The 13,189-nt window shown below is 48.0% G+C and overlaps 1 protein-coding gene across 1 annotated transcript; it reads left to right on the plus strand.

Annotated features, from left to right (window-relative positions):
* The first annotated feature begins 849 nt into the window (after positions 1-849).
* On the plus strand, positions 850-9,061 carry DYNLRB1 (dynein light chain roadblock-type 1). Its single transcript, XM_082065271.1, has 4 exons — positions 850-911; positions 4,282-4,357; positions 6,721-6,888; positions 8,538-9,061. Exons 1-4 carry the CDS (start codon positions 909-911, stop codon positions 8,579-8,581), a joined length of 291 nt encoding a protein of 96 aa, XP_081921397.1. The 5' UTR covers positions 850-908; the 3' UTR covers positions 8,582-9,061.
* Positions 9,062-13,189: the final 4,128 nt, after the last annotated feature.

A 13,189-nucleotide genomic window follows, 5' to 3' on the forward strand; every position in this document is an offset into this window, starting at 1 on the left:
GTCCTGTCACTTGCTACTGGGTAGAACTCATCTTTATTCACAAGCCATGACCGGAGCTGATGCTCAGAAACACTGATTTCCATCCAAGAAGGATCTCATTGTAATTGTAACAGGGAAGTTTGTTCGAGGCGGATGCTATGTCAGCCTCACATTTGTCTTGATGATGCTCTTAGGGCAGAATTGCACAGGCGGGAGGGCCAGGGAAGGGTAATGAACGGGACTGAGAGCGTTGGGCTCGGGTATGGAAATTGCTTTTTCTTCAGAGAATGTAGGAAACTATTATTTTGCAAATATAATAGGCCCAGGCTGGATCTCTCAGCAAAGCATATTTTAATAATGATTTTGCAAGACTGGGTGTTCTACCTAAAGGCAGGCACACCTAATAGGGCAAAAAGACCCTGCTTATATCCCTGCCACAATTTCCCTCCCGTTCCCCATTGGTTGGTACTGCAGGATTTACAGACCGCCCCGGCACATACAATACCCTTGCCCTTATCAATATGGACTCCTGGTACTTTGGCTACACTTCCCCCTAAATTAACTTGTAAATACAGGTGTCGGTGTGCATACAGGTGTCAGTACATATTCCAGGAAGAGACCGTGTTTTACGTTAAGGATTCATAGTCCGATGTCTCTCGGTCCTTCCGCCCTGCCGGGGCCAGGCGCCAGGATCCTCGTCACCCCTTCCCTGCAGAGCAGCGGGCGGCTCGGCGGCGGGCACGGAGCGGTACAGCGCCGGACTTCCTAAACAGCCTCCCGCCGCCTTTACGTGTCCCGGGCGGAAGTGCCTCTGCTCGGCACCACCCCTGCGGTGCCAGGGCCGCTTCCGGCCGCTCCTCCCGCGGATTGGCCGAGCGGGCGGCGCATGCGCGCGCTGCCCGGAGTGGGCGGAGCGGAGGCGGCTCGAGATGGTGGGTGAGGCCGCGCGCGGGGCCCGATCAGAACCGCGGGGCCCGTCCCGTTCCATCCCGTCCCGTTCCATTCCATCCCGTCCCGTTCCGTCCCGTTCCATTCTATCCCATCCCGTCCCGTTCCATCCCGTCCCGTTCCATTCCATCCCGTCCCGTTCCGTCCCGTTCCATTCTATCCCATCCCGTCCCGTTCCATTCCATCCCGTCCCGTTCCGTCCCGTTCCATTCTATCCCGTCCCGTTCTCATCCCGTCCCCCTGGCGCTGCCCCGGGCCGGCTGGGGAGGCGCCGCCTCTCGGGTGCTCCGCTGTGGGAACCGCCCGTGTTGGCGCAGAGCGGGGCGGAGGGGCCGGCGCTGGGGCTGCCCCGCCCGGGCGGGTCTCTGGGCCGCCCGGTGTCCGTCCGTCTCTGTCCGGTTTGCCCTGGTCCCAGCGGTTCGGGCCGGGTTCGGTTTGCGCTCCGGGCCGCGCGGGTGCGGTCGGGGTGTTGTGAAGGGGGCTGAGGGGGGCTGTGCTGGTTGTGGCCTGGCCGGGGTCACAGCCCGGGTCACACACCCCGGGTCACGCACCCTGTCACACGCTGCGTCTCGCACCGTCTCACACGCTGTGTCACACACACCTTGTCACCCCGATCTCGTGGGTCCTTTCCTGCAGGTGTGTCCATGGGAACGCGTGTCCCAGGTTTCCTGGGAGCTGTGGGGCGGTGGGCAGTGAGTCTGAGGGGCTGGGTGCCCCTGGATCCAGAGCCATCGCCAGGACGCTTGGCTGGCTCCTCGGGGTGTCCTCCCAAGCTGGGGCTCCCTCCAGGATGCAAACCTGTCCTGCAGCATCTTTGTGTTACGTGAAATCCCTGTGGAGAAGCACAGAGATGATGCGACAGAGAAGATGCTGCTGGGGTTGTGAAATGAGCCCTCTGTTTCCTGGGCTAGAAGTGAGGTGATGAGACCTTAGGAAAGGGTGAGACGTGTCATGGTCTGAGGTGGGTCCCTCTGCTCTCAGCTGTGCCCGGTGGTTTTTCAGGTAACATGAGAGTGTGATCACACTCCTTCTCCGAGAGGTACAAGCCCAGGGCAGCTGGAGCAAGACAGAGGACAGTCCCTGTGCTGTCACCAGGGGATTCACCCGGCCCGCCTGGGGCTGTGGGTCCTGCCCCAAATCACTGCGTGGACTGAACCCTTCAGTTCGTTCTGTCAGACACTCGAACACCCCCCGGGATGGGGGAAGGTGCCGTCCACGTTTGCGTTTCTCGTGGCTATCAGGTTACAGCTCCTAAAGCTGGAAGCAGTCAGGGGAAATACCATTTTAAGCCAACTGGCTGTTCAGTATTCTTTGGAACCTGGACCGTATTTATTTTGTCGTGCTTGTGCTGGAGGTTGTTTCCTGTTCAAGTGTCTTTTTGGCCAGTTTGTGTTTGTGAAATTGGGGATGAAAATATGTGGAAAAATTTCTAAAGAAATATATATTGACCTAAATGGAAGGTGTGGAGTTGAAATGGTCTAATAAGAGATTTTTTCAGCAAACCGAGGAGTTAAAGCGTTCTAGATGAAAACAGAAAGGCAAAGGCCACTGTTGTATATACAGCAAAGGTTATGGAAGAGGAAACCAGTGATGGGGAGTATTTATTCTCCTTTTGAAGTGTGCATCTCTCCTGCCCCATTTACTACCTTTTGTAGTTATCCATCCCTTTGTGAAGATAGCTTTTGTTTGTTTTGCAAGTTAAATGTACTTTTTTTTTCTCAGCAGTGTTTTTGCGGCTCTGCTGAGCTGAACTGGCTTGCGGAGGTGTTGGACAAGCACCAGGGCTCCCCGTGTCGGGGAATAAGAACAGGAGGAGCAAGACCTTCCCATGTCAGCTGCAGATCACCCCCCTTGTCATTAGGTTATCTATCGGTTGTTAGAAGAAATTAAAAATTGGTGTTGTTCTCTGCAGATGTTTCTTTGCATCCAGACGAATTAGTTAAGGTCCAATGAAAGAAAGTATTTAACAAATCAGGACTTAAATACTGCTAATAAGTCAGGAAGTTATTTCGGACTTGAATATGCCACCATATTCCTCTCAGCATCTGTACACACGGTCTTTGTTCCGCTTCCCTTGTCTTCTATTTGAAAATAGTCCAGCATTCAGAAATAATCAAGAGCTTTGTTGAAAAGACTGAATTTTTCTATGCTGGATAAGACAGAAAAACTCTGCTTCGTAAAGACAAACTCCAGTGGCGCCGTCTCTTATCAGCGACAGTTTGTTACTCCGAGCTGCTTGTACCGACAGCACCTTGCGGAAAATTGGTTTGCAGATCTGAGGTTGAGGCCGTGTGGTTTTGTTAGGACAAGGGAGCGGGGTTTATAACGCGCCCACGTTCTCGTGCTGGGGGGTGGAATCACAGGGTTTTCACGATGCCCCAGGAACAGCCGCCGTGGCCAAATGCGCCGGGTGGGTCTCACCTTTCCCAGGTTCAGGTGATTCCTGTCCCCGCGAGAGCGCTGCTGTGCGACTCTCTAGCAAGACCTGAAAGATGCCGCGTGTCTCTGTTTCCTTTAATGGGAATAGAAAATGCCAAATATTCACGCGGCTGTGGAAGACAGCTCAGGTGCTGAGGCTTTATGACCCTGTCAGAGAACACGTAGGTGAATTTTGATTGACGTCTTGCAGTTGCGCAGAAAGGTTTGAAAGCTCTTCCAAAGTTGATGGTGATTTTTACAAAGACAAAGGGACTTTTGCCTTGGCCTTCAGTTTTTGGGGTTTTTTAAGTTGATTTCACAAAGTTGTAAATTATTTTTAGTGGTTATAATCTTGTTAGTTATCCCAGCATGAATCATCATTAGAAATAAATAACATTTATTCGCTGGTTTCCCCTTACTTATTTGTAATTGCTCTTAGCATTTATTTGATAAAAGGGGAGGTAGCCTTGAAGAAGAATGCAGAAAAAAATATTAAAAAATATATATAAAATTATTTTTAAAATTAAAATTATTTTTTAAAAATATAAAAATTATAAATTCCACGTGTATTTTCTTATGTGCTTTTTGCTTGCCACCCGAATGGCAGCAGTCTGACTCAGCAGTGTTCCAGCTGCCATCCTGCAGGGAGGAACTGATGGGTGAGGTTGCAGAGAAAGGGCGAAGATTAGAGGGGAGTTCCGAGTTTCCACAAGATTATAATCGCAAATGAGTGAAGAGCAAAGATGGAAAACAACTGAAAAGGTGGTGCAGAGAAGGTGGTACCGAAGCACAGACATGTCGCTGCATAGGGCAGTGTAGGTAAAATCTGCCTGAATCATCTTGGTGCAGCTTTATTCTTGGCCACATGATTCCAGAGCTTTGGTGGAAGGCAAACAGCAGCTGCCATCTATTGATTTGGGCTTTTTCTGTTTGCAGGCTGAGGTGGAAGAAACGCTGAAGCGAATCCAGAGCCAAAAAGGAGTGCAAGGAATCATTGTGGTTAATTCTGAAGGTACAGCGTCAGTCTCGGTTTTCTGAGATGTAACTCTGAACACACACTTTAAAAACTGCTGATGGTGCTACTTGCATTTAGATTCCAGTCTGTCTTTAGTGAAGATTTTACTGTAGCCAAAGCAGAGAGACAAGAAAAATTGGTTTCTTATTTCTGCTTTTTTGCAAACTCTCTTTAGTGTTTTAGGAAGTAAATAAATGAAGATAAATAGCAAACGCTTAGAAATACTTGAGTTACGCCCGTGTTTGAGGCTGTGTTCAGTCAAAGGCTTTGTCAGTAGCGCTAAAACCTCTCACAGCATCTGAAATGTTGCTGCTGTGCATGTCCAGAGCGCTGCTGTCTTGGCCTCTTGGACTCGATGATCTCCTGAGGTCCCTTCCAACCCCAACCGCCCTGTGATTCATGACACTCGTAAGCTGGTTTTCTCTTTCTGGACTCAGTGAAGGGCCCAATAGAACAGACTTGTTCAGAGCCCTCTAAATACACTGGGAGCAGCCCAGCTTCTTAAAATTGTGTCATTATCTTTTTAAATTGAATATTTCCTAGAAGTAAACCTTAGGAAAGATGACAGACAGTAGCTGTATATGAATATATTGAAGATCAGATTCTTGCATACTCGTATGCAGCTTGTGTTCCCGCTCGCTGCTTTTTCATGATGGTGAATAATGGATCGTGCTCTCCAGGCTGGAGCTGCACTTATTTGAACAAACACCTGCAGCGGTTTTTGTGCTGTGCCAGTAGTTGGTAGTTGGCTGCTGCGTTGTTCGGACACATGAGCTGAATTTTAGCTGCCTTTTTGTGAGGAAACGTATCTATTGGGTGGCAGAAGTATAATGGAGGGAAAGCTCTGGCCAAAGTGTGTGGGTTTCTCTGCCCTCTTGGCTGGGGCGCAGGAGCTGAACCAGGGACCTCGCAGGACAGTGTCAGCTCCTGCGGCTGAACCTTGGAGCCTTCACCTTCACAGAATCCCAGGATGTCAGGGGTTGGAAGGGACCTGGAAAGCTCATCCAGTGCAATCCCCCCATGGAGCAGGAACACCCAGATGAGGTTACACAGGAAGGTGTCCAGGCGGGTTGGAATGTCTGCACAGAAGGAGACTCCACAACCCCCCTGGGCAGCCTGGGCCAGGCTCTGCCACCCTCACCGGGAACAAGTTTCTTTTCACATTTAAGTGGAACCTCTTGTCTTCCAGTTTGAACCCACTGGCCCTTGTCCCACAGAGAAGAGCCTGGCTCCATCCTCCTGACACTCACCCTTTACATATCTGTAAACATTAATGAGGTCACCCCTCAGTGTCCTCTTGTCCAGCTCCAGAGCCCCAGCTCCCTCAGCCTTTCCTCACACGGGAGATGCTCCACTCCCTGCAGCATCTTGGTGGCTGTGCTGGACTCTCTGCAGCAGTTCCCTGTCCTGCTGGAACTGAGGGGCCACATCTGGACACAATATTCCAGGTGTGGTCTCCCCAGGGCAGAGCAGAGGGGCAGGAGAACCTCTCTGACCTACTGACCACCCCCTTCTAACCCACCCCAGGTACCATTGGCTTCCTGGCCACAAGGGCCCAGTGCTGGCTCATGGTCACCCTGCTGTCCCCAGGACCCCCAGGTCCCTTTCCCCTACTCTGCTCTCTAATAGGTCATTCCCCAACTTATACTGGAACCTGGGGTTGTTCCTGCCCAGATTCAAGACTCTACACTTGCCCTTGTTCTATTTCATTAAATTTTTCCCCACCCAGCTCTCCAGCCTGTCCAGGTCTCTGGATGGCAGCACAGCTTCCAGTGTCAGCCACTCCTCCCAGCTTGGTGTCAGCAGGAAACTCACTGACAGTCACTCTATTCCCTCGTCCAAGTTGTTGATGAATATATTGAATAATACTGGTCCCAGTACCGACCCTTGAGGGACTCCACTAGGTACAGGCCCCATACCTGTGTGATGCAGCAACCGATGTTCTCGGTAATCAGCACCGATCCCAGCCCAGCTGTGATGTTCAGGAGCCTTTCTGTAAGGAAAAGCTGTCCCTAGTCAGGAGAAAAGCATTGAAACATTGGTATTTCCTCTCTCTGTCCCAGATATTTTTGTTGTTATTTATTTCAATTTATAAATTTCATAAGTAAACAATTAAATGAAAAAGCAAAAGTAGAGCACTGATGCTACTAGAGGTAAACAGTTCTTCTGGCCTACACCTGCAGTTCCAGATCTTAGCCTTTCCACATTGTATTTCTGTTTGTGTTCTCCGTTTAAGCCTTTAAAAAGAATCCCCAGTGTAGCAACAATATCTGCTGAGGTTAAATGGCCACCCCAGTTGGACCTGGTGCTGCCCAAGGCGGAGTTAGTTCTGCAGTTTTGTCACTGACCCTGTTTTGCAGGTATTCCTATCAAAAGCACTATGGACAACTCCACGACGATCCAGTACGCGGGCCTCATGCACAGCTTCATCATGAAGGCGCGGAGCACCGTGCGGGACATCGATCCCCAGAACGACCTCACGTTCCTGCGCATCCGCTCCAAGAAAAACGAAATCATGGTTGCACCAGGTAAAAGCGAGTGGGGTAAAGCAGGGATCAGGGAATCCAGTGCAGCTCTCTTCTCGTGCGATTGACACTGTCAGCCTGAGACGACTGTTCTGCCTGCTGCTTTTATTCATATTGTATAATCCCTTCCAAGAAGCTGTTCTGCTTTCTTGTCAGTCAAAAGCTTTTATCATTGACCTAAATTTGCTTTTTTTCCCGTTTGAATATGGGAAATCGCTTCCCTCATTTCACGTTGATCAAAGTAGAAGGTGTTAAATAGTGTTTGAGAGTGTGTTGCAGCCTCTCATGTTTTGTGCTTTCAGTATAAAACCACAAGAGTTGGAAAGGAATATGTTTGGAGAGCGATTCCAGCTCCGAACTGCAGACAAAGTGATAAAGCAAAACAGTCTAATAGATTTTCCAGTTCAGAGAAAAGTAATAGAGCATATTGTAGCTGGAATAATGAGTTGTAGAATGTAGCAGCAGCAACCATCTTTTCAGGGAACATCCTCATTTCATCCAATTATGCCCTGGTGTCGAGGGTTTTGATTGCAGGGTGACAATCAAACCCTGGCAGATGTATTGTTAACCTCCTCTCCTCCCCCCTTTCCCCTTTCATCCCCTCCTTCTCCCCCTTCCCACTCAGCACAGGCGATCGGGAGGGAAAGAAGGACAGAGAGAAGAGAGTTGGAAACATTAAAAATGTTTTACTAATAAGAATAGAGAAAATCATACAAAATGTACAAAACCAATCTTGAAAGTCCCGGCAACTGCAGAGCCGGCACCTGAAGTCCTGGACTGGACTCTGCAGCCAACCGGAGCTGGATTCAATCTGTCACTGGCCTCAGTTTGCAGGGACGACTCGCAAGGTCCTCTGCTAATGTCACCATAAGGAAAAAGGGACGAGATCCTCATGATCTCCCACTTTTATATGAAGTATTCACGCGAATGGGATGTTATACACAGTTGGTCAGTTTCTTGGTCACCAGTTTCTTGTTGCCCCTCTCCCGAGATGTCCATCCATGCTTATCAATAACTTCGCATTCCATTGCTATGTTTACCAAAACATGTATCTGGTTCTCCAGGAAAATGCAGCTGATATGAAGCTTTAGCTGACAGGCAAATTCACTAAAAGAGAAACTTGGTTTTAACAAAACCAAGACACCCGGGAAGCAGCGAGATGAGCGCAGGTTGCTCGTGGGGCAGGAACTCGGCTTTGTCCCTTGGTGCTGGCCCACGGTGGGCTGTGCCGCGGGAGGGGATGGCAGCTGCAATAAACCTCTCCTCGGGGCTGGCCGAGGCAGATCTTAAGCCCAGCTCTGGGATTGATGCTGAGGCAGCCTCTGGTTTCCATGCGAGGCCTGAAAAGAGAGGAATGAGCGTTGCTCCCGCAGAACCACAGCTCCAGCCGCCCCAGTTAGAGTTTCCTAGGTGCAAACTGAGCTAAATTCAGCTGGTTTGGGAGCGTGGAGTTTCTAAAGCTGACACCTTTTCTCAGTAAGGCTCATAAGTGATGTGAGATGCCAAGCCTGTTTTGCTCATTGAGAGTGAATGTCAGGACTCTATCATTCCCAGTGTATCAACGAGATATGAAAAAATGCTGACATTTACTGCTGCTGTGAACAAATATCAGCAATGAAGGAATGATTTTGTTGTGTTTTGTTTTTCTCCAGATAAAGACTACTTCCTGATTGTCATCCAGAATCCAACTGAATGATTCACTGACTTGGTCTGTTTTTTTCCCTTTGCTCAACTGTTTTTTTTAATTTAATGGTAATGAATAGAGCGCTCGTGTTAACTCTGCTGTGTCACTTCAGCCACGTCTGGGAAAACAAAAGCAGGTGGTTTTGTTGTTTACAAGCAGAAAAAGTGGCTTTCTTTAGTTTGTATCGGAAGTTGTTTTGAGGACGAGATGTTGCATTAGAATCAGGCAGTAAAATTCAACAGATTCTTTTAATAGTTAAGAATATAATAAAACTATAATAATGTTCTAAAACACATGATGCTTTGTATGTTTCCGTGCTTCTGTCACCACTATTTGAAAAATGCTTTTACACTATTACTTTTGAATTACTTTTACACTATTACTTTTGTAAATATGAAACTTGTCTGTCCTCTAGGTGTGTCTTATTCTGTTGGTTTTACAAGTTACTTTGAAAGAGTCTGGCCATATCAAATTAAAAAGTGTCATCAGTGACTGGTTTTGCCTTATGTGTTTTCCTTCTGAAGGTTTTAATTATTCTCATGATTGATTGTTTTTTTCTTCAGAAAACAGAACCTACTTAGGACTATTTTTACTAATCTGTTGCTTTCTCTAAACAAGGTTTTAGTCTAAGTGCGTGTGCAATAGATGCATAATTGCGTATTTTCCTACCACCTCCTTTTTGTTTTAGAGAGAAACGCTGTGGCAAGGCCATCGACTGCCCCTTGGAGCTCTCCTAATATCACAGTCCAGTATCCAGCTGTATCTGGTGTCTTCCTTTAGTAATGTTTAACCATGGCCATTAAGGACAGAAGGTCATCTGGGTCCTCCAAAATAATAAAGGGCTTATTTTTGTAGCCTTGATAGAGCCTCGTAATTGCACGCAGAGCTCAAGAATTCTTGCAAAACATCTGCATTGAAGATGTTTGTCACGTGTGCAACAGACGCAACTCTGGCTTGTCCCGAAGAGTCCTAGTGACATTGTCAAGGATTTAGATTGCGGGGTGACAATAAAACCCTGGCAGATGTATTGTTAACCTGCTCTCCTCCCCCCTTCCCCTTTCATCCCCTCCCTCTCCCCCTTCCCACTCAGCACAGGCGATCGGGAGGGAAAGAAGGACAGAGAGAAGAGTTGGAAAAATTAAAAATGTTTTACTGATGCTACCGATAAAATAGAGAAAATAATACAAAATATACAAAACCAATCTTGAAAGTCCCAGCAACTGCAGAGCCGGCACCTGAAGTCCTGGACTGGACTGTGCAGCCAACCGGAGCTGGATTCAGTCTGTCACTGGCCTCAGTTCACAGGGATGACTCGCAAGATCCTCTCCTAATGTCTCCATTAGGAAAAAGGGACGAGATCCTCGTGATCTCCCACTTTTATATGAAGTATTCACGTGAATGGGAAGTTACACACAGTTGGTCAGTTTCTTGGTCACCAGTTTCTCGTTGCCCCTCTCCCGAGATGTCCATCCATGCTTATCAATAACTTCGCATTCCATTGCTATGTTTACCAAAACATGTGTCTGGTTCTCCAGGAAAATGCAGCTGATATGAAGCTTTAGCTGACAGGCACATTCACTAAAAGAGAAACTTGTTTTTAACAAAACCAGGACAGACGTGCAGATGGTCCTGGCCCAGGTTCAGCAATTCGTACGTTGTTAACGCTGCGTTTGTGTGCTCGGGCAGCTCGACGCAGCCAGCGCTGCAGTGTGATGGGAGCATTGGCTCCTTCAGCCTCCTCCGTCCCACGGTGCTGGGGAGTCACGGCGGTGGAGCCAATTGTGACACAAGTGTTGACATGTGGAATAAACTCTACAACTCAAGATGAGTTACAAAGCAAGTATGTGCAAGGGGATCGCTCCCAAAGCTTGCACAGCATTTTGCCCAAAGCTTGCTGGTTTATGCCAGTTAGTTCATACATACTCATGCTGTTTCTTAGAGTGGGCGGTCATATTACAATTAGTTCCCCAAAATCATTTTAATATCCCCACCCCTTGTTGCGCGTGTGCACGGCTTCCTGGTGGTTGTCTGTTGGGGTCTTCGGGCTGAAGTAAGTAGTCTTCCTTTTGATGAACTTTCATAAACCCTTGCTCTTTGGCCTGGAAACTATTTGATCCGTGACTCCTTGTCATGCTTTGTTGCTTAGTTTGCTTCACACCAGGATGCAGTTAAGGCTGGGATAGGTGATCTTCTTTAAGTTCCTCTTGAAGCCCCTATTTCTGTTAGTTAAGCCAATCATGTTGCATACATTATTAACCACAATCGAGTTACACAATACATTGCTGTCTACACAATACATTTCTCCTCAACTGTCTATCAGTGTTCACCTGTCCAAAAGGGATTTGTACCAAAGTGCACCTGAGCAAAGAGCCACAGCCTCCAGGCACGAAACGTTCTGTACAATCAGAGGAACAACCTTGACCGAGTAACTGCAGTTTTATTAGGGGATGACGTTTATTGTGTTGCTGAGGGATCGCTCCTGACTCATGTATCTCTGTCAGCAGAAACACATCGCCCGTGCTTCTCCCTGCTTTGTCAGAATTACAAACCGTAGCTGGAGCATGTGATGCTGTCCACACTGAGGAATTCCTGGGTGTCCCAGGCAGCTGCTTTCCTGCTTTGGAATGAGTAAAAACGTGGGTGTTGACTCAGACACTTTTCTGGGTTTCAGCGCACAAGGTGGATCTGAGGTGACTCAAACAGCTGAGACCACCTGTATGTTCAGCGTTTGCTTTCCATGCCTTTTCAGACTTGGGCATTAATTTATAGACTGTCTAATTTTTTGAGGTAGTGTGTATGAATGGGAAGGTCCGAAATGCTGTTTGCGACCCGTGGTCAGTCCCACAGCACCTGGGGAGGGTGCTTTACACTATTGTGGGTGTATCTCTGCTGTCATCGTGTCTCGGTGTCGGCTGTTACTCTGTTTATGAAGCGTTTCTCCCATCAGGACGTGTTTGACCATACTACATTGGCATCGCCGTGGGATCATGTTCTGTGCCAAGAAGGGACCGACACAAACATCCATTCCCAACCTGCAGAAAACTGACAGATAACTCTGAGAGCATGGATTATTTTCATTATTGAATCTGGGTTTAAGCCATGCCATCCAACACGAGTAGGGGCTAAAATGGTCCTGACACACAGCAGCTTATATGATGTGTGTGATCTCTCGTCATTGAATACTGTCTCCAAAAAATGATCTCCAGCAAGCTGAAGTCTCCGGGTAATAACTGAATAGTGAGGCAAGGCAGAAGAAAAAAGTGACTTCAGGTACCTCTGTCTGTCTTTTGTTGTTCATAAGCAGGGAAATGTTTCTTGGAGGTCCTGACCTGCTTCTGCACTTTGGTTGTCCCTGGCAGGTGGCAGCGTCACTCTGAACAGCAAAGAACTGTAGTGTCCTGCTTTATGTTGGGCGCTTCCTTAAGGACAGCTGCCCCACCAGTGGCTTTGTGTGGTGTCTGAGTTTGAGACAGTGTTGAGGTGTTTTCTATTAAACAAGCTGTATTAAGTAACCCTATTGCAAAATAAAGATCATACCCCTTTTCTGCATTGTGTTTAGACCATGAACTCGCAGTGAAATTAGTGAGCTCCTGCTATGTGCAGACTGATTGGGGTTTTGGAGGAGGTTGGTTCCTGGTGTCTGTTTTGCTTCAAGGGGGTTTCTCAAGGACTATTTGCAGTATGACTTGAAATACACTCAGCAGCTTGAATAAAGGGGTCTTGAAGAAGTTGGTTTTGGAGGATGCAGGAGCTTTTCAAATCCATCTGGTCAGGGCAGGGCCTTGCTTACGTGCCAGTGCTACTTTACACTAGCATTCAAAGGTAATTCAATTTAATTTGGGGGGTTTTGTTTGTTGGTTTGATTTTGTTTGTTTGTTTTAGAAAAAAGAGGGAAAGGTGTTTGAAGCTGAAGATCAACAACTTCCATTTACTATGGAGGAAACAATGTCTGACTTGGATCAGGAGCATCAGAGAGTCGCAGTGATCTGACCAGCAGCCGTTCCTCTGTATGCAAGTTAGGGGAGGATTTAACTTCTAAATTATCTTAAAGAGGGTCAAGGAAGCGATGGGATGCAGTTCTGCTTCTTGTCCTGTGTTTGCTGAGTTTGGGCCTGGCCATTTCGTATGGTAAATTTATTGCCAAAGTGAGAAAGAATCAAAAAATGAGCATCATGGCCGTTTTTGCAGCCAGGAGACACAGCCGGGTGCGACAGGAGGGTCTGGACAGCGAGCTCTGCCATCCGTGCCTTGGAAAACCAGCCCCAGTGCGTTAAGGAGCTAAGGAGGGGCAGCCTGAGGTTGGCTCGGCTGCGACCAGCCCCACCTGGGGCTCCTGTGCTGACTGTGCCAGGATGAGGCCCTGGCAGAGCAACGGAGGTGATAACGTGTTGACACTGCGGAAGCCAGGCTTGGACACGCGTTTTCCGTGCCCCTCGCAGCAGCTCTTTTAAACTGCTCCAGCTTGTGTTTGTTCCAGCGCCCTCCCAACACTCTGCCGGCAATGGCTGAGCTGCCTTGTGCAGCGCTCGTCATTGCGTACGAGATATTTATGTTTGAGCTTATCTGAACGCTTCTGTTATGTGTAGCTACATCTGTAGGAGGTGAAAGTCTCTAGTTACA

Source organism: Streptopelia decaocto (genome assembly GCF_964273445.1).
Source record: "Streptopelia decaocto genome assembly, chromosome: 14".
NCBI classification, from domain to species: Eukaryota; Metazoa; Chordata; class Aves; order Columbiformes; family Columbidae; genus Streptopelia; species Streptopelia decaocto.

Coding starts and splice junctions, on each gene's coding strand:
- DYNLRB1 (XM_082065271.1), top strand. Junction 4,358..6,720: donor CATTGTGGTTAATTCTGAAG/GTACAGCGTCAG, acceptor CCTGTTTTGCAG/GTATTCCTATCAAAAGCACT. Junction 6,889..8,537: donor CGAAATCATGGTTGCACCAG/GTAAAAGCGAGT, acceptor GTTTTTCTCCAG/ATAAAGACTACTTCCTGATT.